At 45.7% G+C, this 21003-nt stretch overlaps 1 protein-coding gene across 1 annotated transcript in view; it reads left to right on the plus strand.

Annotated features, from left to right (window-relative positions):
* The window catches only part of LOC142584623 (nose resistant to fluoxetine protein 6-like), a 51878-nt gene extending 31840 nt beyond the window's left edge, over window positions 1-20038 (plus strand). The window contains exons 11-15 of the mRNA XM_075694771.1: window positions 2326-2448; window positions 2718-2838; window positions 15876-16062; window positions 16600-16742; window positions 18021-20038. Of these exons, the coding sequence (XP_075550886.1) occupies window positions 2326-2448; window positions 2718-2838; window positions 15876-16062; window positions 16600-16742; window positions 18021-18299 (853 nt within the window). The 3' untranslated portion in view covers window positions 18300-20038. The remainder of the gene's footprint in view (window positions 1-2325; window positions 2449-2717; window positions 2839-15875; window positions 16063-16599; window positions 16743-18020) is intronic.
* Window positions 20039-21003: the final 965 nt, after the last annotated feature.

Raw genomic sequence — 21003 nt, forward strand, 5'->3', positions numbered from 1 at the left:
ATAAAGCAAAAGGAAAAGTTAAACTCAACTGGCGTTTCCTCCGGCTGCAAATCGTTCCTAAAGCATGCAGACCAGCTGAATACGAACCGAATCTCTTTCCTGGTCCCTGAATCAGTCTAAACAAAGAAGGTTGAACTAACGAAGCAACAGCCATGCGCGTGACCGTTGAATAGATGGTGACAACTGAACGCATCTCGAATTAATCGAGCGGGCACCGAATCGATGAGAAAACTGGCCTTCACACCCCAGGAGATGCCGATAAATACCGTCATCCAAAAGGAGTGAAAAGGGAAGCAAAATGTTCACCACCGAAAAGCTGTCAAGTCTCAACATTGATTTGGTGGCGCTTTAGGAATGTGTGTGAGGATTTTATGACATGGGCGGGGAGGGGAGGGGGGGTATGCCGCTTAATTTCGGGGGGAGGGGACCGGGTCCCCCCCCCCCCCTCTTGGGTACGTGCCTGTCCACAGTTCATCTACGCTGAGTGATTCAGACGATGTTTTGTACACATCAATATAGGATTCTAATACACACGTTATCTCGGGGATACGTGCCTTTTGATGAATGTAAATGTCCCGATAGCCACAATTCTTCAAGTTTAACATACTGAAAGTTCATTTCCGCCAAAACATAATTGTGATCACTGATACCAGGAAATGCAAGGGTAAACTGAACTGCCCATAGTGGATTAGTCATTAATAAATCCAAAACTTTATTGCCGCGCGTTGGCTGCATCCCTAACTGGGATAAGCTGAACGCATTGCAGAGAGTTAGCATTTCGTAGCCTAATGCAGTAGTGGTTCTATATGATACACTCTTTGACCACCAGTTTATTTCAGGAATGTTAAAATCTCTTCCAATAGCTAAACTGCCAGTTTGAACAGTTTCACTCATGTCAGTTTAGTCGCCCAAAACATGAAGCCAGCTTCCAGATGGCTTGTAAAATCAGCATGCGGATAGCGATTTACCATTTCGAGGTCTAATTTGAGGCCACACAGCCTCGCTTATTCCTACATCAATTCCGATCTTACGAGAGTTAACTAAAAGATCTACAAGAATGAAGACACCTCCACCATGACTGTCGTGATCATTTCGATAGCTGACGTAGTTGCTGGGAAAAACTTCGCTATATATCCATGACATCACCGTCCAGCCATAATTGACTTCCAATTGCAACCGACGGTTTCGTCATGTCGATTAGACCGCGCAGCTCCTCTACTTTGTTCTTAACACTTCTGCAATTTAGAACCAGAAATGACAAAACAGAGCGTTCCGGGTTTGTCTGTGAAGTAGCTTGAACCACCTGGCGTCATATATTCGTCATATATGTATTTGGCGCTATCCAAATAAAGTACATCGTATTTCAAATGCGCTTTACCATTAGTGACCTTGTGAGCTTTAGCATAATCCCACAGTATCTTCCTTTTTTTTTGTACGGGTTAAGAGAAGTCCTCTGAAATGCCAGTAGGCCTCCCTTTTAACTTTCTCTTATTTGACAGAACAGCCTCTTCTTTCGTCTTTGAATGAACTAAAATTAACAATTATTGGCCGAGTTCTTTCTGAACTGAACCGTCCGAGACGACGGGTCCTTGCGATTCCAGGGTCTGTTCCCACGGTTGTCGTTGGTATAAGCAGTTTTTTTTTTCAGCGCATTTCGTATTTTCGACTCGACGTGAGCGTCCCGTGTCGTTCTGCCATCAGTGGCAACGTGTTGTTGAGCGTGGGTGCACGAAGCATGGATTCGTTGAATAGCCGCTTCGTACGATAAACTCTTCAGTAGAGCGTCATTCGGGAACAATTAAATAAAAATATTCGCCAAAGGCAAACCTGATCGACTTCAAAAAAAAAAAAAAAACTTAGCCGCCATCTTGGTACTTTCGCAATGGCGGTCAAGGTTTCTCATTCCACCTCAAATCACATACGTAATAAAAAATAAATAAATAGTGGAGGTACATTTTTTCCGTCTGGAAAGGTGTGATCGCCAAGGCCGGCTCACCTTTGGAGAAGTGTATTATCCCGCTGCAATTGCCGTGATTGCCTGTATGCGATGACCTCATTGCACTTGCACAGAAGGTCTTGCCCACGGTGAATTACCTCGAGACCTCCTTCTGTAAGTTGATGCATATGCATTCATTATGTATATTATTTGAATAAATTGCAATAATCCCGAAAAGTGACCTGCTATATATTGTGCATTTCGGCAGGCTGCTATGACAAAAAGTAGTATCACCCCGAAATTCATATATCTACCGTTGTTCCATCACTGAAACTCGCTCTACTCTAGGCATCAAAATTGTACCATACTTTTTTTCTCTTTCTGCTCAGGCATCCCAAAATTGGTCTGGTGCTGTCTGCTGTGCTCGCCATTGCTTTCACTGTGATGACCGCGCTTCAGATTTACTACTGGGATGTCGCATACTCCATGACCGTGGCGACAAACGACCAAAGGTGAGGACATCGCGTCCCATTAGACTAAACCTGTAACTCTAGTGCTTGTATGAGAAGTTCGCAGCTAGATTTAGTGAAATATAACACACCACGTTCAGTGCTGCTATCCTAATGTTGATATAAGGGAAAAAAATATTGCACCAAGGAGTTGCACCTTAGAAATTTCATGCATCGCCTAGCGGCTTTTTTTATTTACCATTACTACTTAAAAAGCCTCTCAATGTATTCGGCCCAATGACGTTAAAAATTGTTCATGCCTTTTTTTCCAGAAAAGTATACCGCTCTCTAGAGTTAATCTATTACAAGCCTTTTACGCACGTTGGTACGTACGTAGTGGGCCTCGTAGCGGGATACCTTGCACTGGAATACAGAAACAAGCCGATTCACAAGGTAAGGGCTCGTTATCTTGCAGCTTTGTGACACTCGTCACCCGGGATGAAGGAATTAGCAAAACTTTCCTACCGAATGAGTCAATAATATTGCGAAGCGCAGGCCAAACTGAATTCTTTGATCAGAAAGTGCTCGATCGAACGAACAGGAGATATGAACATCGATCGAACGAACAGGAGTGAACAGGAGGCAACGAATGATAGCAAAAAATTTGGAAACAGATCACTCTTGTCGTGTTTGCCGCGCGTTATATCTTTCAGGACTGTCTTATGTTACTGTCTAGACCAGATTACACTCGCACGCAGGCTGCGGGCGCGCTGCTATACTCTTATCAAGGGACTTTGCTATACTCTTAAAACCCCTTGATAATTTGAAAGTAGCGGCACTCTCCTCCTCACGGCGCTTTTCTCCTCGATTCTCCTCGCCCGCTGGCTGCGCGCGGCGTGCTTTTCCTCCTGGGCTCCCGCGGACGGGCCGCAGGATTCTATGGAGGCGTGTTATTAACGCGATAGCGTTAAGGAGCTCGTGTCGCAGAAAAGCCGGTGTCGTCGGCGTCGGTGTCGGCGTCCGCGGCGTTGGCCGTGAGCGATAAATCATGGCAGGCACTTCATAAATAAAAAGCAACTTCCAAGATGGGCTGGGTGGGAATCGAACCAGGGTCTCCGGAGTGTGAGACGGAGACGCTACCACTCAGCCACGAGTTCGATGCTTGAAAGCGGTACAAAAGCGCGTCTAGTGAATGCGGTGTTGCCTTAGAAACGAGCCGTAGAAAGTTATACTGCGGTGTATATCGGTAATTATGAGCATGTAACTTACAGAAGTCGCATTTACACGAATAGCGAAGTACGTTTCCGCTACATTTCTTCTGCGCTTACCACACACGCAGAGCCATCTTGCGGCAAACAATAGACCCCCTCCTCTCAATGTACGGCGCTGCCCCGACAGGTGGCGCGCCGCGCGCGCATTGGGGCTGTGCGCGGACCGGTGCCAGGCGCCTCGCGTCCCCGACTCCCTCTCCCCTGACGACGCTTCGCCGTGCTCCCACACGGGTTGCAGAATCAAGCGCCGTTCCTTTCTTTAGATTACTATCTATCTATCTCTCTGCCCGTGCCGATCACGACGTTTGGCTGGCGTAGATCGTTTCCCCCTCCGAGACACCGAGTTCTTTGCTTCGTTCCGTTTGTTCAGGCGCGCGTTTCGTTGCCGCGCCGAACGCTGCGTTGCTCGACGCTCACCGCGTGATAGGTGGGCGCAGAGTCCGATGCGGGGCGCCTCGTAAGTGATCTCTGTCTGAGCGCATTGTCTTACACCCCTTGGTGGGTCGACGGCAACGCTGTCGCGTTCCACTCTTGAAGGCGAAGCTTAAGCGTCCTCCAATTTTTTTGGGCCAGTTGCGCGCTCCAGTGGGGCTGAAAATTTTGAGAAATGCTAATAACAGCATCGATAATGCTGGAAGCAACGTTTATGAGGAAGTTGGTTTTTTCTTAAAGCCGTATGGACGGGGTATACCGATGTGAAGGGAGCTTTGAGGCGAGTTCTATACTCCAGACAATTTTTATGCCACATCATCAGATGCTTCTCTTCGTGCATCTGATCTAGTATTGCTTGTAACACATCCCTTTGTGGGTGGCTTATTAAGCGAAAGCCTTAGACCCTTGTTGCGAGGTCCCCTTGTGAGCTACAGAAAATATCACGTGACCGAAGGAAGGCGGGAAGCGAACCAAAGCCTGTGCAGCCGCGTATAAGAGATGATTAATGATTAGCAAAGTAATGATTGATTAGTGATTGGATTACGATGGATTCGGGTGTATTAAGGAGGATTAAGGTGGATTAAAGTCGATAAAGATGCATTAGGGTGAATGAAGGGGAATTAAGGTGCATAAAAAAGGACTAGGTTGGATTAAGGTCGATGAAGGTGGATTAGGGTGGATGAAGGTGCGTTGAGATGCATTAAGGACGATTATAGTGGATTAGGGTGGATTAAAGTGCACGAGGAAGGATAAGGGTGGATTAGGAAGGATTAAGGTGCCTTAAGGAGGTTTATGGTGGGCTAAGGTGAATTAAAGTGAATGAAGGAGCATTAGGGTAGATTAAGGAGGATTGGGGTGGACTAAGGTAGATGAATATGGATTCGGGGGGATTAAGGTGAATTAAGGACGATTATAGTGGATCAGGGTGGATTAAAGTGAATGAGGAAGCATTGCGGTTGATTAAGGAGAATTAAAGTGCATTAAGAAGGGTTAGAGTAGATTAAAGTCGATGAAGGCGAATTAGGGTGCATTAAGGAAGACTTTCGTGGATTATGGTGGATTAAAGTGAATGAAGGAGGATTAAGGTCGATGAATGTGCATTCGGTGGATTAATGTGCATTAGGATGATTATGGCAGACTAATCGGTCTTAATACTCAATGAACCCTAATTCACCTTAGTCCACCCTAATGCACCTTAATGCTCCTTCATCCATCTTAATCGAGCTTAATACTCCCAATCCACCTTAATAAAATCTAACCAACCTACATCGCCCTTAATGCACCTTAGCCTACCCTATACGGTCTTAATCTTCCTTTATCAACCCTAATCCACCATAATCCGCCTTAATCCCCCTTCATCCACCTTAATCCTTATTCATGCACCTTAATGCAACTTCAGCCTGCTTAATAGTCCCAATCTACCTTAATACACCCTAATCCACCTCTATCAAACCTAATCCAGCACCATGGTCCCAAATCCACCTTAATCTACCCTTATCCATCCTAATAGGTCTTAATCCTCCTTTGTCAACCCTAATTAACCTTAATCCTCATTAATCGACCTTAATCTTCCTTTATCCACCTTAATCCCCCCTAATCATCGTTCATGCACCCTAATCGGTCTTAATTAATACCCTTTCATCAACACTTCACCTTAATCCACCATAATCCGCCTTAATCCTCCTCCACTCACCTAATCTTATTCATGCATCTTAATCCTTCTTAATGCACTCTAATCCACCTTAATCTTCTTTAATACACTCTCATAAACCTTAATCATCCCTAATTCACCTTATATCAATCACTAATGATTCATTAATTACCTTGGGTAATCATTGTCTTATACAGGGGTGGACATGCTTTGGGTCACCTCTGGCCTTCCTTGGGTCACGTGATACTTCCAGTTTACAACGCGACCTTGAAACATAGACATCTAAAGGGTTTCGCCTTAAAACTTAAAAACTCAATGTTGACTAGCTAACGCTCATCACCTGCAATACCATGCTGCACTTCCGACTGAATAGCAACAGTTGATAGGGCGAGGTGATGGAGCCGGCCCAGAATGTTAAGCATACTGAGGACAACAGCGACAAAAACGCTGGTGAGCAGACCGGAAGAACTAAAAAAAATGCAGCATTACGGGATGCTTTGCTACGAGCTATAAGAAAGACTCCTTAGCTCGCAAACAACTCGGTTCTTTGCCGGAAAAAAGTTCTTTCGGCCAATGTCATGCAGACACTGCTTCCTGCGCAAGCCGTCCCGCTTTCCTTGTGGTATCATAAAAACGGCATAACCATCTTCAGGCTTTTTGCTGCAGTTATGTGCGCAACAGCCCGGCATAGCGCTAGCACACAGAGCAGGAAACTCAGCGTACAACGTTCGCTAGGCCGAGCCAGCCGTGCTCAGGAGGAAAATGGCGCGAACGAAAAAGAAAAACAAGCAAAACTCAAGATCCACGCGTTTCCAAGGGCAACGGGAGGGAGACCAGTCGTCGTGCAGAAAAACGGGGGCAAAACTGATTGCCGCGGGTGAACGCGCAAGGGGCGAGAAGGTCGCGCGGCGGCGGCAGAGTTCAAAGAGTGTCGCTACTTTCAAATTATCAAGGAATTTTGCTATACTCTCGCCACCAGGCACCACCTCTCGGCGTGGACTGCGGGAATCGGCGGAGTAGCGCGTGTGTTTGTTTATGCGTGATGCTTGTTTGTGTCGTTGCTTGTGTGAGTCGTTGCCACCCACGGTTTGAGGGAGTAGCGACAATCTACAAACGCATTGTGCCGTCGTCGGCTGCTCGGCAGCGTGAGATTTTGTGGAAAATGGACGTGCTTTTCAGGGCTCCATGGCGGCGACGAAATTATAAGTTTATTGTGCATGCTTTGAACTTGCTTCTGTTGTTGATTTGTGTTTATTTTATAGCCTTCAAATAACAATTGGGCAATTTCCTTTTTCTTCTCTCTCTCTTTTTTGGAGTGCGCGGTAGTGCTTCGTGTATATTTGGTTTTGCAGGGTAGTCAGAGCGTCCTTTCGCGCCACGTGCTTCATCAAGTGCAACCGGGTGGGACGTTGTCTTTATAGCCCTTAAATAGTAGCTTCGAAGTGGCAAGACTAATAGCTATTAGTGATTTTACTGTGTGTGCTTTCGTATCGGGAATATTGCTTTGGCAGGAAAATGACAGCGTGGCCGCGTGGTTGAACACGTGCGAAAACGTTTCATACCTTAAGTCTGTGCGGTATTGCTTGCTTTTAAAACATTGGCGAGAATTACTTTGCGGCATTTTAAGGGTTTAGATTCTGTGCGTATCGGTTTTTGCTAGAAGGCACCATGCTCTGCATTATTATACTACTATGGTATTTTCATTAAAAGAAGTCGCGCAATACATGGCAAGAAAGCCAGGAAAGTGTGCAGTGTGCGGGGGTCCCTCAAGGCAGACGAAGGGACGGATGAGAATGAAGAGGGAATCGAGTCAATCGGCACACACGGTGATGTCGATGCTAGGCTGAAGAAAATGGAGGCTTTCCAGGATGAACTTGTCAAACAGGTCGAAGAGCTTAAAAATGCGCTAAATATAGAGCGTGATGCACGGAAGGTAGTGAAAAAGAACTTCAAGCAGCCGAGCAAAAGCTGAACAGGGCCGCAATTGTGAACGAGAATGGTTGTGACAATGGAACGCAGTCCCCCGACGTGACAGGAGAAGGAGCGTCAGCAAAGGACGTGGAATGCGTGCAACGTGGGGAGGGGGTAGCTGGAAAGAGCGGCACCTATACACGCACAAACACACACACACACACACACAAAGCAGGAGCGCCGGGGTCAATGCCCCTTGTCAAGTCAAAATCACGGGGAAAAAGACAAAGGGAAGCAGGAAGAGGTAGGAGAGAGTGAAATTGTGATTATCGCCTGCGACTCAAACCTGGCTAGATGCTCAGAAGCAATAGTGAATGGGGTGAAAGGAGATAAAAGAGTGGCGGTAGGTACATTTCCAGGGCGAACACTGGGTTATGTCATGGGGCGAGCAAAAGCAAAGCTCGCGGAAAATGCGCAATCTCCGCGTGCGCAATCTGGTCACAGCAGCAGGTGGGCTAAATTACGTCCTAAACAGGAAAGGGACAGAACTAGCCCAGCGCTTGGCAAAGGGGTTGACGACTTGCGCGAGCTGTCCCCTCAGGTGCAGATCATGGTTCCTGTACGTGACAGTCACGTACAAAGAGACGTAGTGGCTGCTCATGAGGCGATATGGAAAATGAGCCGAGAGAAAGATTTCGAGGTTGTCGAAGTAAACAGGGAAGTGAGAATGTGTGGTGATTTTGAACGAGACGGGATCCACTTCAATTACAGGCTTGGACGAGAATTGGGCTGGCGACTTGCTGATCGCGCTGTTGCTTTTTTAGGGGGCCAACGGGTGCTCAGGAGGCCAGAGTAGGTAGTAATGAAGAAGGTTCCCTGGGGGAACCTCAGGATAGCATCGCCATCAATAACAGAAAAAGGAGGAAAACAAGAAAGAGAGCTCGCCACGCAATAGGCTACATCAACATGCAGGGCGGCAGAAGGAAGGAAAAGTGGGCAGAGATTGAGGAGAAGTTAAATAGAGAACGAATAGGGGTGTATGTGATTACAGAAAGGCACTTTATAAACTCGGAAGTGCCGCCAGTGATTGAGAATTATGTTTGTGAATGGTGAATGGTGCAACAGAACTAAGTCGGAAAGAAAGGGCGGGGGAGTCGGAATGCTCATCCATCAGGGAGCCAAATGGAAAAGAGTAAATTCAAAATTTTGAGAGCATCTTTGGTTATCAGGTCAATGAATGGACAAAAACTTGGGATCGGAAATATTTGCACAGAGAAGAATCAAGAGTTAGTGGAATGCATAAGTGCTGATATTAAGTGTTTGGGCAATTATGCCGAAATTATCCTATTAGGTGACATGAATGCCCACATACAGGATCTAGATGGCTATACCGACAACAACGAGAAGCCAATGCTAGATCTTGGTGAGCAACACAACCTCGTTATCGTGAATACAGGGCCTAAGTGCGAAGGGCAGATCACGTGGGAAGTGGGAAGTCGGCAATCGACCATTTTTTACTGTCTGCTGACAGAATGAATTCATGATAAGTTGAGATAAATGGTAAATGACGAGGAAGGGTATAACAGCATAGTGAGTGACTACAAACACATCATCTTGAAAATGGGATATGTAGTTGGGAAAGAGAGCAAGGAGGGCAAAATTGCCAGTCCAAATTTGAGCGCTGAACAAATAACAAATATAGTCACAAGAGTCGAGGAAGAACTTTGCAAATGGCCAAGTAAAGAGTGGGAATATAGCGAGCTTCTAAGTGTAATAACGACAGAAATACGGAAAGAGAAATAACATGTTCGTTGGAAAGGAAAAAAGAAACCGAAAAGCTGGTGGAACAGGGAGATATGAGAAGCGATCGCCGAACGACAGAAAGCATACCGAGAGCACAGGCAGGCAAAGAAGGCGCCGTTGCCGCAGGATGAAGTAGCCAGTAAATGGGAAATATACTGGGAGAAAGTCTATGGTTCAAATAATGGTGCAAGCAATGATTAAAGGTGAAAGTGAACGTTGGTTGTCAGAAATGGCTGAGGAAAAGAAGGCCGCACCCAGAATATTTTGGAACCACATAAATTTATTAGGCAGGAAGTCAACAACAATACAACAACGTATCCTAGACGAAGATAGAAACAAACTGGAAGGCGAAGTGGCGTTTAATTACATCTGAAAGATAACAGCCGAATCTTTCAAAGGCAATGACAAGGTTGTATTTGAAGAGAAAATGAACATGAAAGAGAACCAGATGGGGCAAAAGGAGCTGGTGCTGACAAATTTCTACTGGAAGAAAGCCGACGAGAAAATTCCTAAGCGCGCAGCAACAGGGCTAGAGTAGGTTCCCGTTAGGCTAATTAACGAACTAGGACGAAAAAGTAAGGAAGCTCTGGTGAAAGCAGTGGAAAAAGCTTTAAAAGATAGACGAATACCAGCCAGTTGGCGACAAAGTAGAGTGAATTCAATTTATAAAGGTAAGGGGGCGAAAGATAGAATTCACTCGTATAGACCGTTGACCATTACATCGTTAATATACAGGTTAGCAATGCAGGCAACCAAATTAAAGCTGCAAGCATGGGCAGAGAATAAAGGCATTTGGGAGAACTTCAAATGACTTCAGAATAGGTAGGCGTTTGGATGAAAACTTAGTTGTTCTCACTCAGTGTTTTCAAATATCGAGAGTAGAAAGCAGACCGTTATATGTGGCATTTTTAGACATTACAGTAGCGTATGACAACGTAGACCGCAACATTTTGTGGGATATTCTGGAAGGGGAAGGCTTAGGTGACGATTAACTAGAGCTTTTGAAATAGATTTACCTGGAAAATGACGTTTGCGTTGAATGGCAAGAAATGAGGAGCGAGGAGAAAGTTGATGTCAACAAGGGACTGAGGCAGGGGTGCCATTTATCCCCACTGCTGTTTATGATGTACAGGGTGAGGATGGAGAGGGCGCTAGAAGGAAGTAATATCGGGTTTAATCTCTCATACAAACAGGCAGGTACAGGAGTAGAGCAGCAGCTTCTAGGTGTACATTATGCGGACGACATTGTGTTGCTAGCTAACAAGCAGAGTGATGTGCAACGTCTGGCTAATATCTGTCGACAGGAAGGCGAGGATTTAGGCTTGAAATTTAGCATTAGAAAATGAGGCGTTATGGTATTCAATGAAAACAGTGAACAGAGAGTGTCAATTCAGGGCCAGGAAATACCTAGAGTAAAAGAATATGCCACATACCTTGGTATATGGATAAACGAAGGCAATAGATATATGGAAACACAGGAAAAAACAATAACAGCAAAGGGGAAGAGAAATTCGGCCATAATGAAACATAATGAAATGTGGAAAGGTGCTGTGGATCTAGGACTTACTTTTGGAAATGCGATTGTTTGCTTGAAATCAAGGGTACGATGAGGACTCGATGGGAACCAAAAGTCAGTGGGTCGCCTCGCATTGGGCGCTCACGGGAAGACTACAAATGAAGCTGTGCAGGGTGATAGGGGGTGTACAAGTTTGGAAGTGAGGGAAGCTCACAGTAAAATTGATTATGAAGAACGACTGAGGAATATGAAAGAAAATAAATGGGTTGGGAGAGTGTTGAGCTATTTGTACATGAAAAACATTTATTCACAGTGGAGGGAAAGAACTAGGAAGTTTATGAGCAAGGAAATTTGGTTATGGGAATTCATCGTGTTTTTTTTTTATTTTTTAACCTATAGGTAGGACATTAGGCAGTATAATAGCAAGAGCTTGGTGGCGCAACCCACCGCCCCGTTCCAAAGGGGACGCTTATAACATCCATCCATCCATCCATCCTGCACGAAGAATCACACGCAAGTGCAAGCACAACCCGGTCAAGATAAGGCAATCATTTCCAACGGAAACTCAGGTTTCATATGGCCGGTCAGAGTCAGCTTGCGAATGAGAGACTTTCCATTTTATGAAACATGTCTCTTTGTCCGCCTAGGTAAACGAGGAGCTGACCGACTTTCTTACTTATTACTTAGTTATATGAGTCCAAGCTCTTGATTGCTTGGAGGTCCTCCAGGTCGCAGGCTTTTGTTTTCAGCAGGTAATACGTAATCTGGTTTCCCCGCAGGGAGGGCCAGAGCTTCGTGTCGTCTTTCCATTCGTTGGCAGCGATCGAAAGAGGATGGGGCCGAACACGGTCACCTACTGTGAGGAGGCAAAAAGAAAAAACGCGCAAATTTCAATATTGTCATACATGAAAACACACAGAACAAAGCTCTGGCGGCAAACTGTTCATTGGGTGAGCTTGTGCCTCTAAAGAAATTAACAGGATGACAGCGATAGCAGCAAGAGCAATGCATGGTCGTCGGGTGAAGAATGGCTTCGCGGTCAGCCGCACTCGCATTGGCGGCGAAGTTTTGTGATAAGGCTCTTTAGGTTGCAAAGCGCATCTCCAACATCCTACGCGTTAAATAAATATCTAGTATTTGGAGAGTTATTATGCCGCACAACGAAAGTCGTAATTCATCTCGCATACTTAACCTGCGTAATCGCCTCGTGCCCGCTACTTCCAAGTCACAAGCGGCATGGGATCTATCAGCGCGTTAAGCATTCCTGATAGGAATGTGGCGAGCGCCGCGTTTTAAAAATTTCGCTCGGCGTTACACTCTTTGTAACACTTTAAGGCGAAAGTCTGGTGTAAATTTAGTCATGCATTGAGTTATACATTAAGTTACACACTAGTTCATACACGACCAAATGATAGGTTTTCGCTACATGCAAAATCGCGTGTGGGGCATACCCGCATGTCCCGGACATGCGCCACACGTGATCAGGTATAGGCATTTCCATAGGGCCACGTGACATTTTTTTTTGCCATTCGCAGCGGTGCCGGGTTTTCGACAAGGACATTACCGACTCTTTAAAGGACACTTCCGCATGAGACATATAAAAGTTTCGTCCAAATAACTGCTGGGATTTTACGTGCCAAACCACGATGTGATTATGTTGCACGCCGTAGTGGACGGTTTCGGAAATTTCGACCACGTGTGGTTCCTTAACGTGCACTGGCATTGTACAGTACACGGGCGTCTAGCATTTCAATTTCGCCTCCATTGAAATGCGACTGCCGCGACCGCGATCGAATCCGCGTCTTTCAGTTCAGCAGCCGAACACCGTAACCACTGCACCAATGCGGCGGCGCCGAGCGATGACTTTTGAAGAAATGAAACGCTAGGGAACCAGATTAGGATTATTGTTGAGTGGCGGAAGGTCTCCCTAAGTATTCATTTTTTTTTCTTAGCGTGTTCAAGCAAATGCGCTTTGCTCAGGTATCGCGTAGCCAACGAGGCTATTAGAGAAGCTTTCATAGTCGGTTCAAAAGAAAACAAACAGTGCTTCGCGGCAATATTGCATCGCATCCTTCGCTCAGTAACTTTACATGAGGTGTGAAAGGCATTTCGAAAACCGCTACCCTGTTTGGATAAGCTTGTCGAGGTATGAATGCAATCTAGTTTTACGCCCTACGAGTTTCCCTTTTGTCAACAACTAAAGCTTCACCACAACGCAGTGTCATGTCACTGCAAAGGCCCTGTGACAGCGCACAGCAACGTTACATGCAGCAACGTTACATCTCACGGGCCCTATCTTGAAGGCGATCTGTGGTGGGCATGGGGGCGAGGACTTACGGAGTCGCCATCTGTCGGAAGCGCCTCCCTTGCGTAGTAAGAGGGATCACGCGGCGCGCTCCTCATAGGTTTCGCTTACGGCGTTCAATAAAAACACTACGCAGCAGCCCTCCTAGTCATTTATGTAAGTACTCTCATATCTAGGGAAGTTTTTGACTGTTGATATACTATTCTTGGGGAAACTGAAAGCACACAATCGTTTACAGACGCTATCTCTTTACCGAATACGTGCAGTGAACGCCACTGCGCGTGGTCGCCGCGATGGAGTCTCCCGAACCGGCTTCATGTGTGAAAGGTAGGCAAACGCTGAGAGTAAACAATGTGAAATATGTTTTTATAGTGAGCTTTCTGTATAATCAAATGGGGCAAACAGAATGAAGCCTCAATGCAGCGATTGCACGGGCTCGCAGCGACCGAATGCGCGTCTGCAAGCATGTCCATGCACAATGCTTTGCTTTCGCTGTGAGCTCGTTTTCGCACCGTGCCGTGAGCTTCAGGCCGCAGCATATGAGCGTTTGACAGTACAATAGCAACGATTGTTGCATGGAGGCTATCAGAACTATTCAAAAATAATTTTGTTATATATACTTCGACGCCTACGGCGACTGTGATGTGCTGGCGCGACGATTCAATATTTTTTGTCTTCTAAATTATTTGACATTTCAATATTATTTCTCAAGTTGCATCGCACTGTATGCTTATCAGTCTTCTCAGCGTGCGATTTCCCTATGCTTCTTTTTCGTAATCCAGTGCATTAATTCATAACACAAAGATGACCATATGCCATACCTTTTTTAATGTGCGTCTTACCGCTCCCTTCCCGTTCCATCGAACTTGCCAGTATCTAGAATCAACAAGTTCATAGACCAAACCGTCATTACATTAGCCGGGCAGCGGGCACGGGCGAGCTTCTCAGTGCGAGTTTTCTGCTACTCATCGAACATCGCAGTCTCGGCGCCGTAGCACAAATCTTCCTCGCGTGTGTGCGTGCTGCATACCCGACTTGTAGCCGATGGCTGTCTGCCGGTTCTAAGCTTCGCGAGCCAAGCTTCACGCAGCTCCTTGTCCTGCGGCTGTATACGTGTGAATAAGGCTGACACCGGGCTCTGTTCCGTGCTTCCGGCACTGCGCCACCGAGCCTACCATGCTGCACGCCTCCAAAGGGAGCTGCTACCCATTATAGTACTTTCAATGTTGTCAAGCAGACACTCAAGGCGGTAAAGCCTTCCCTCTTATTCAGAACCGCAGCGCAGGGGGGCTTTAAACTTTCGCTTTCAGCTCGCTTCGGCGCTTCGAAGCAGCCGACGCGGCCGCTGTGTCCACGTGATCCCTCATGTCACGTCACGCCGATGGTGGCGCCAGCTTTTCCTGTGGTGGAGCTTGCCCCCAATAGAGTTAGGCGCACTGAGGGCTAATAACTGCGTGTGCGCTGTGGTCTCGCCGTTTTGTTTGCGTTGTAGCGTGAGGCAGCACGAAGGGCTGTTGTCGCTGTTGTTGCCACTCTTCCTCACGCAGTCATCGAGCGTGCTCATGTTTGCATGTGCGCGCGTGACACCATGCTTGTTAATTTAGTTAGTGAGTGAATGTTTACAAGTTTATAACGACCGATAAGGCTGCTATACTTACTTCGTATAGCTGTCTAATAATTTGCTATCATAATCGATGCTTCGCCTTTCGGGAGAAACTGCGACATTTCTTTTAAATCAGACGTTCCACACAGCAGGCGAAACTTTAGTTATTCTATGCACAGCACGAAGCCAGAATGCTCGAAGGCAGACAGCTCTAAATGCTCAAGTAAAACAAACGAACAAACAAACAGTAAAAGATAACTTTGATAAAGGTAAATGGAATTATGGGGTTCAACGTCCCGAGACTGCAAAGTGAGAAACGTTACGGGAAAGGCCGCAGTGGAGGGCTTTGGACTAAGTTTAACCCACTGGGATTCTTAACTGTGCACCCAAAAAATACGACGCGCGAGCGTTTTGGCATTCTGCGCCCATCAGAATGCGACCGTCGCGGCCGGGAATCGAAGCGTCGATCTCGTGCTCGGACGAACAGCGCCGTATGTAGAGAGATAACAAAGAGAATCTTAATAAAAAAGAACAAGCTCTTGGACGCACTATATTTTATCACTGGTGATAAAAAACGAAGACTGTGACTTCTTGTAGGCAGCAGCAGGCGAAACGTCGTGCAGTGGAAGCTGCCGTGAGTTCATTAGTGCGGTTCGTGGCCATTTCTCGGAGCAGATAACGGACGAATTTTGTACGCATCTTGAATAGCCGAGATAAGCTTGTTGCGCATAATAAACCTGGAGTTCATACGTTCGACGTATCGTTAACCACGCCACCCCCCACCCCCCAGGGAGGAAAAAGCCGAAAAACGAAAAAAAAGAGCACCCCGGCTCAAGGTCGATCCCTTGTTGCATAAAAATAAGAAGCCGTGTTTAAATCTCGCAATTCGGCCAGCAATAGAGTTTTGTTGCAGGCAGTAAACATATACTCCGTGATCCCTTTATGAATAAAGTAAAGCGTTCTTGTCTTGTTGATTTTTTCTCCTCTCCCTCTCTTAGGTGATCCAGACAGTACAGTGGTTGTTGTCCATAGGGCTGGCGTGCTTCGTGATGTTTGTGACGGTGTACTGGAACCAAGGCAATGCACCAAACAAGGCAGCGAATGCCCTCTACGGCGGATGCCATCGGCTCCTTTGGGCGCTATCGCTTGCTTGGCCATCGTTTGCCTGCGCCACAGGCAGCGGAGGTGAGATGCGCGGCCACTGGCGGGTGCCTTAACTTTTCCGCGTGCTTTGCGAGTGGTGCACAGAGATGGAACCAAAGCGTAGTGTGCTCAGGGTATGCTTGTCTCATTACTTCGTCTATAGCCCATTGGATACGCACTACTTGCGGAAGGATACTATTTGCAACTCGGAGGCTGTCCTGACATGCAAGAATAAAAGAAAGTCGTCAGTGGACAAAATTCGCCGCGATCCATGTTAAATGACTGTTCTCATTCGTGAATGCGATGTATACTATAGGTAAAAATTGCATGGGCTGAAAGCGCGGCACGTCCAGCGTGCCGAGCGTTTTCTGTCAGACAAGTGGAGCAAAAATATATTTTTTTTATCGCAGTTGTGCAGTCTTCCTGACGCTGATCGAACCATTTCAGGCTGGTTCTTTTAAGTACTAAGCTTAATAACCAGCTTTGTGATACGTGAACGCTGTTGCCGAATTTACCTCCAACTACATGGCAGTACATCTTACGTATGCCGAATTCTTTCTTCTTCAAATGCTTCCGCAGGTGTCTTGGACGGTTTCTTGTCATGGAAAGCCCTGAGGCCCTTGTCACGACTGACATACTGCATATATCTTGTCCACTTGTTCTTCTTCCTAATTCGCATGGGGAACCTGAAAACAAATTTTGAACTTGACGAATACATGCAGGTGAGTGGTACTTGAACACGTAATGTTTTCATCAGTAAGCACGAAAAACAGAACTAATAGAGAGCCTTACGCTGTCGCTAAGCCGCATGTTGTAAAAATCTGGCCCATCGCTTGTCCTCTATTTTAACCAGCAGTAACAAATAGATGCACTATGATAGGTAACTTGAGATATTTCGTACTAGCAAAATGTACTTAGTATATAATAAGTCGTACAATATCGTGTAACTAAAGCGCGAAAACAGAGAGGAGCTACTACGTCTTTGCGAGTTCATACATTGTACGTCTCATTAGCGCCTCATTGTTCCACACGCGTACAACAGTGTAGGAGAGAGAGAGCAAATGATAAATGAAAGGTAGGGAGGTTAATCAGGACTGAACCCGGTTGGCTACCCTACACTGGGGAAAGGGAAAAGGGAACGGAAAGATTAAAAGAAAGAAGAGAAAGTCCACTGGAGACATCGTTCGGTCACTCAGTCCGGATCACAGACGCTGACTCAATCCTGCAGCTTTCAAATATCGCAGCAGCTCTTTTGTGGCCTTTCGTAGCTGCGATATGCGAGGCCATAGTCCCAAGATCTTGTTCAAGGTGAACGGTTGTCTATCTAACTGGTTGAGAGCTGTGCAGAGGTCATGTTTTTCATTTTCAAAAGATTGGCAGTGGCACAGTAGATGTTCTATAGTTTCCTCGACACTGCAGGCATTGCACTCGGTGCTTTCAGCCATTCCAATCAAAAACGTACATGCATTGGTGAATGCGACGCCCAAGCGCAAACGGCACAGCATTGTTTCTTCAGTACGCGGAAGCCCGGGTAACAGTGTAGGAGAAGGAAATATAAGGCCCATAGGACAACGGAAAACAGTAATCTGATGATCATGATGATTACGCTTGCGTTGAAATTCTCACAGTTGCTTATACTACAGCAATAAATTCGGCGCGCTTGACTGTTTGGTCACTTTCTCATGAATGAAGTGATAAATTTCAAACTGCGAAGAGATTTTGCTAGATTATTTTGAGCTATACCGCATACGAAACCCAGCATCTAAATGTGCGCAGAAGTGTTGTTCCCAAATAGTCATAACTAGTTTTAATAGTCTAGTTTTTCGTAAAATACACCGGAAAGATGATTACTTTCACCGTGGAGCGCTATTTCGGAGGGAAACACTTACGATGTATGCTGGTTCAGGTAGCGTTGACCACCACGAGAAATGCTGCAACAGGTTGCGTTACGATAATGTAAGAAAAAGAATTTGACGTACACCTGCTTCTTTTTTTTCCAGCTAATGATGTCACTGGGAATATTCTGCTACAGCGCATTTTTCGGCTACCTGCTGTATTTGTGCTTCGAAGCCCCAGCTTACCACTTGCAAAGGATTTTATTCAAGATGCCTACTAGCTCAAAACCATCGCAAAGAAAGAGCGACGACCTCTCTACTACGGAAGTCGATATCGAGAAAGCCAGCTCCGAGAGCAGCAACAACAATCACGGCAACTGCAAGAAGAAAAGTGCCATTGATAACGGCGGATTTCTACCAGATGCTGAGAAGTCACATTTGTAGTTTTATCTCTGTCGGATGTGTGGCTACAGGCGCCCTTTTGCGTACAAGAGCATTCCCCCTTCAATTTGACTTCGTGTGCAAGGTGCGCTGATGAAGCACACCTGCTGTAAGTGTTCTGTACATTTGTTTGTGCATGTTGCGGGAAACTAGATTTGTTAAGTTAGGAATAAGGAAGGCTCTGTGTTGTGTTACCGAATGATGACATGCGTAATAGTACAATCACTGGTTTTGCATCGTTGCAGAACACCCTTTTCCCCATCGTTAGAAGAATATTGTTGGCGTGTGTGTGTTGTGAGTCGTTGGTTATGCCAGGAAATATGTGAATTTATTTCGTTGTTGTTGGTTGAGGTTACGGGGACACGTATTATAGGGATTTCCGAGAAGCAGTTGTAAAATATTTTGTATATTCTTTTCTGACCTAAATACCTCGAAAAGGATACCTCTACATGAGTGAGTGAGTGAAACAACGTTATTTGGTCCACAATAGCCGCGAGCAAACTCAACGTCACCTGGCTAGGCCCACTCGGGGACCATCAGGTGAAACCTGACGGCCCTGCCGCGAGCCCTCTGTACTGCCAGGATTTGAGAGGTCTGGTCCTGGGCCCTAATGAGCTTCACCATTTCCTCTTGAGTGAAAGGGGGACCGGCAGAGGCGCGGCCCCACTACATGAGAAAAAGTACACTGCGATGGAACACTTTCAAAAAAGAATGCATGATGACAAACACTGCTAACTCTGTGTTGTTGCAGTACAAGTCGCATGCTACCAATGACCAACATGTATTGGTAGATTACATCATGTTTAGCATCTTATATCATGTTCAGCATCTCACATCATGTTTAGCAGCGAGAGTACTACTTTAGCGATCAAGGGGAATGCATTTTACACATGTGGCGACCCCTAAGGTCGCTGCGAGAATGGCTTTCTGCGAGTGCTACCTCCCTTTGTAAACATTACCTGAAAATTGTTTCCCAGGAATTGGGCGCAAGTATCTCTCTATGGCTTACACCCAATGGTAATTTGAGACTGATTTCATTTTATGGAGAGCATTCAGAAATGGCTGTAGTTTTTTTTATCCTGGTCATACCTTTCTCTCTCTCTGCAGGAAGGTGAAACAATCGATATTTAAGGTTGTACGCAGAGTTCTGTTTAGTGCCATTTACTTCATAACAAGCAGCACAGTTTCATAACATAATCAACGCGGCTATGTCACCTGCCTATGCCGTTGCACACAATCACCGATAGGATCAAACGTAGTTTTTTTTTCTTCTTTCGTTATTCCGTGTCACGTCTGCAAATAATTTCATGAGTGAAATACAACAAAACTAGAAAAATACCAGACTACTTGAGTTCACGATTTCAGGTGGAATTTAAATTTATTATAATAGACGGCATAAGCAATGTAACAAGCTACAATCGATGAACCAATTGTATAAGGATATGTGGGGCGTCGGTGTTTCCGTTTCTGCGAGGGCTTGGGGTTTTCAGTGCCAATAGAGCACAAGAAGAAATTTTCATGATTCTCTGTGACGTACCACATCGTAAAAGAAATGGCTAACTTAATAATTAGTGACAATCAGTCACTAAAACACTGCATTTCATTCCTCATCGGTATCCTGCTTTTTCATCAAGTTGACAAAGGAAATACATGGCCTAGTCATGAGGCTTATGCCTCTTTTAGCCTTTCATGTTTTTTTTATTGTACACTGAAGGCTTCAGCAATAAATATTTTTTCGAATATGCCTCGCCTCATTCATCATGTTATTTATTTAGCGATATTCGGCAATTGCATGCCATGAATAGCACCGTATTCAGATCGAGCCCATTTAAGCCCGAAGGCTACCAGATTGACTACTGTGTGAGTCTTGTTGCATCGTAACTCTCTCCGCGTGCATATTTCCCAAGACATGATCGCTGGAGACTTGGTTTTAAGATAATGCCTATTTTTTAAATGCACCAGCGCGTGCACCTTTTGCACATGGGCACACATGTACCCGTTATAAGATGTGCTGGTAGGGATTAGAAGTACTCAACTTGGGCGCTGGAGCTTAAAAATGCGTATTCCTGACTAAGTCGCCTCAAACTGTTTTTCTTTTACAGTGCAGTGAAGATTTCGGCTGTCTGGGTACCTGTAATTATTGATTGTACTTACACAATCGAATGCATCCATATGAATGCAGTCATCGGGTCTGTTCTCGTGGTCGGACGTCTGGAAAGGGTGCTTGTTCTATAAGTGTCACAACTTTCAAGATTATTTCTTGATCTATCATGAGTATCGTAGCCTGTGACCCTTTGCTTCTGAGTGGCACACATTTATTGGCCCTTTTAGTAGGCATACTAAACGGTCAGATGGCGCTGATAATACATTTTCATAACCCCTGCCCTCAGATTATGGAGTTGCGAACAGCCCTATCGGCTGCCTACCATTCCCGGTGACTTCCCACAGCAAGCGCCTCTTACAATGCGCTTGCTGGGCGCGCGAAATATGTCTCGCAGCCAAAATCAAAGCCTCGTCTGGTTGGTTGGTTCATGAACAAGTGAACAGTGAGAAAAACAAAAATAAGACAAGGACCAAGGCTTTAAGGCCTCAATAAAAAAAGCCACGCATGGCGGCCGTTTGTGTTTCATTTGTTCCATGTACGCTTGCCCTCGCCTTTTCTCGCTCCGCTCGAGTATTCATTGGATGTTTTACAGCGTTGACACAT

This window comes from Dermacentor variabilis, chromosome 1 (genome assembly GCF_050947875.1).
Source record: "Dermacentor variabilis isolate Ectoservices chromosome 1, ASM5094787v1, whole genome shotgun sequence".
Taxonomy (NCBI): Eukaryota; Metazoa; Arthropoda; class Arachnida; order Ixodida; family Ixodidae; genus Dermacentor; species Dermacentor variabilis.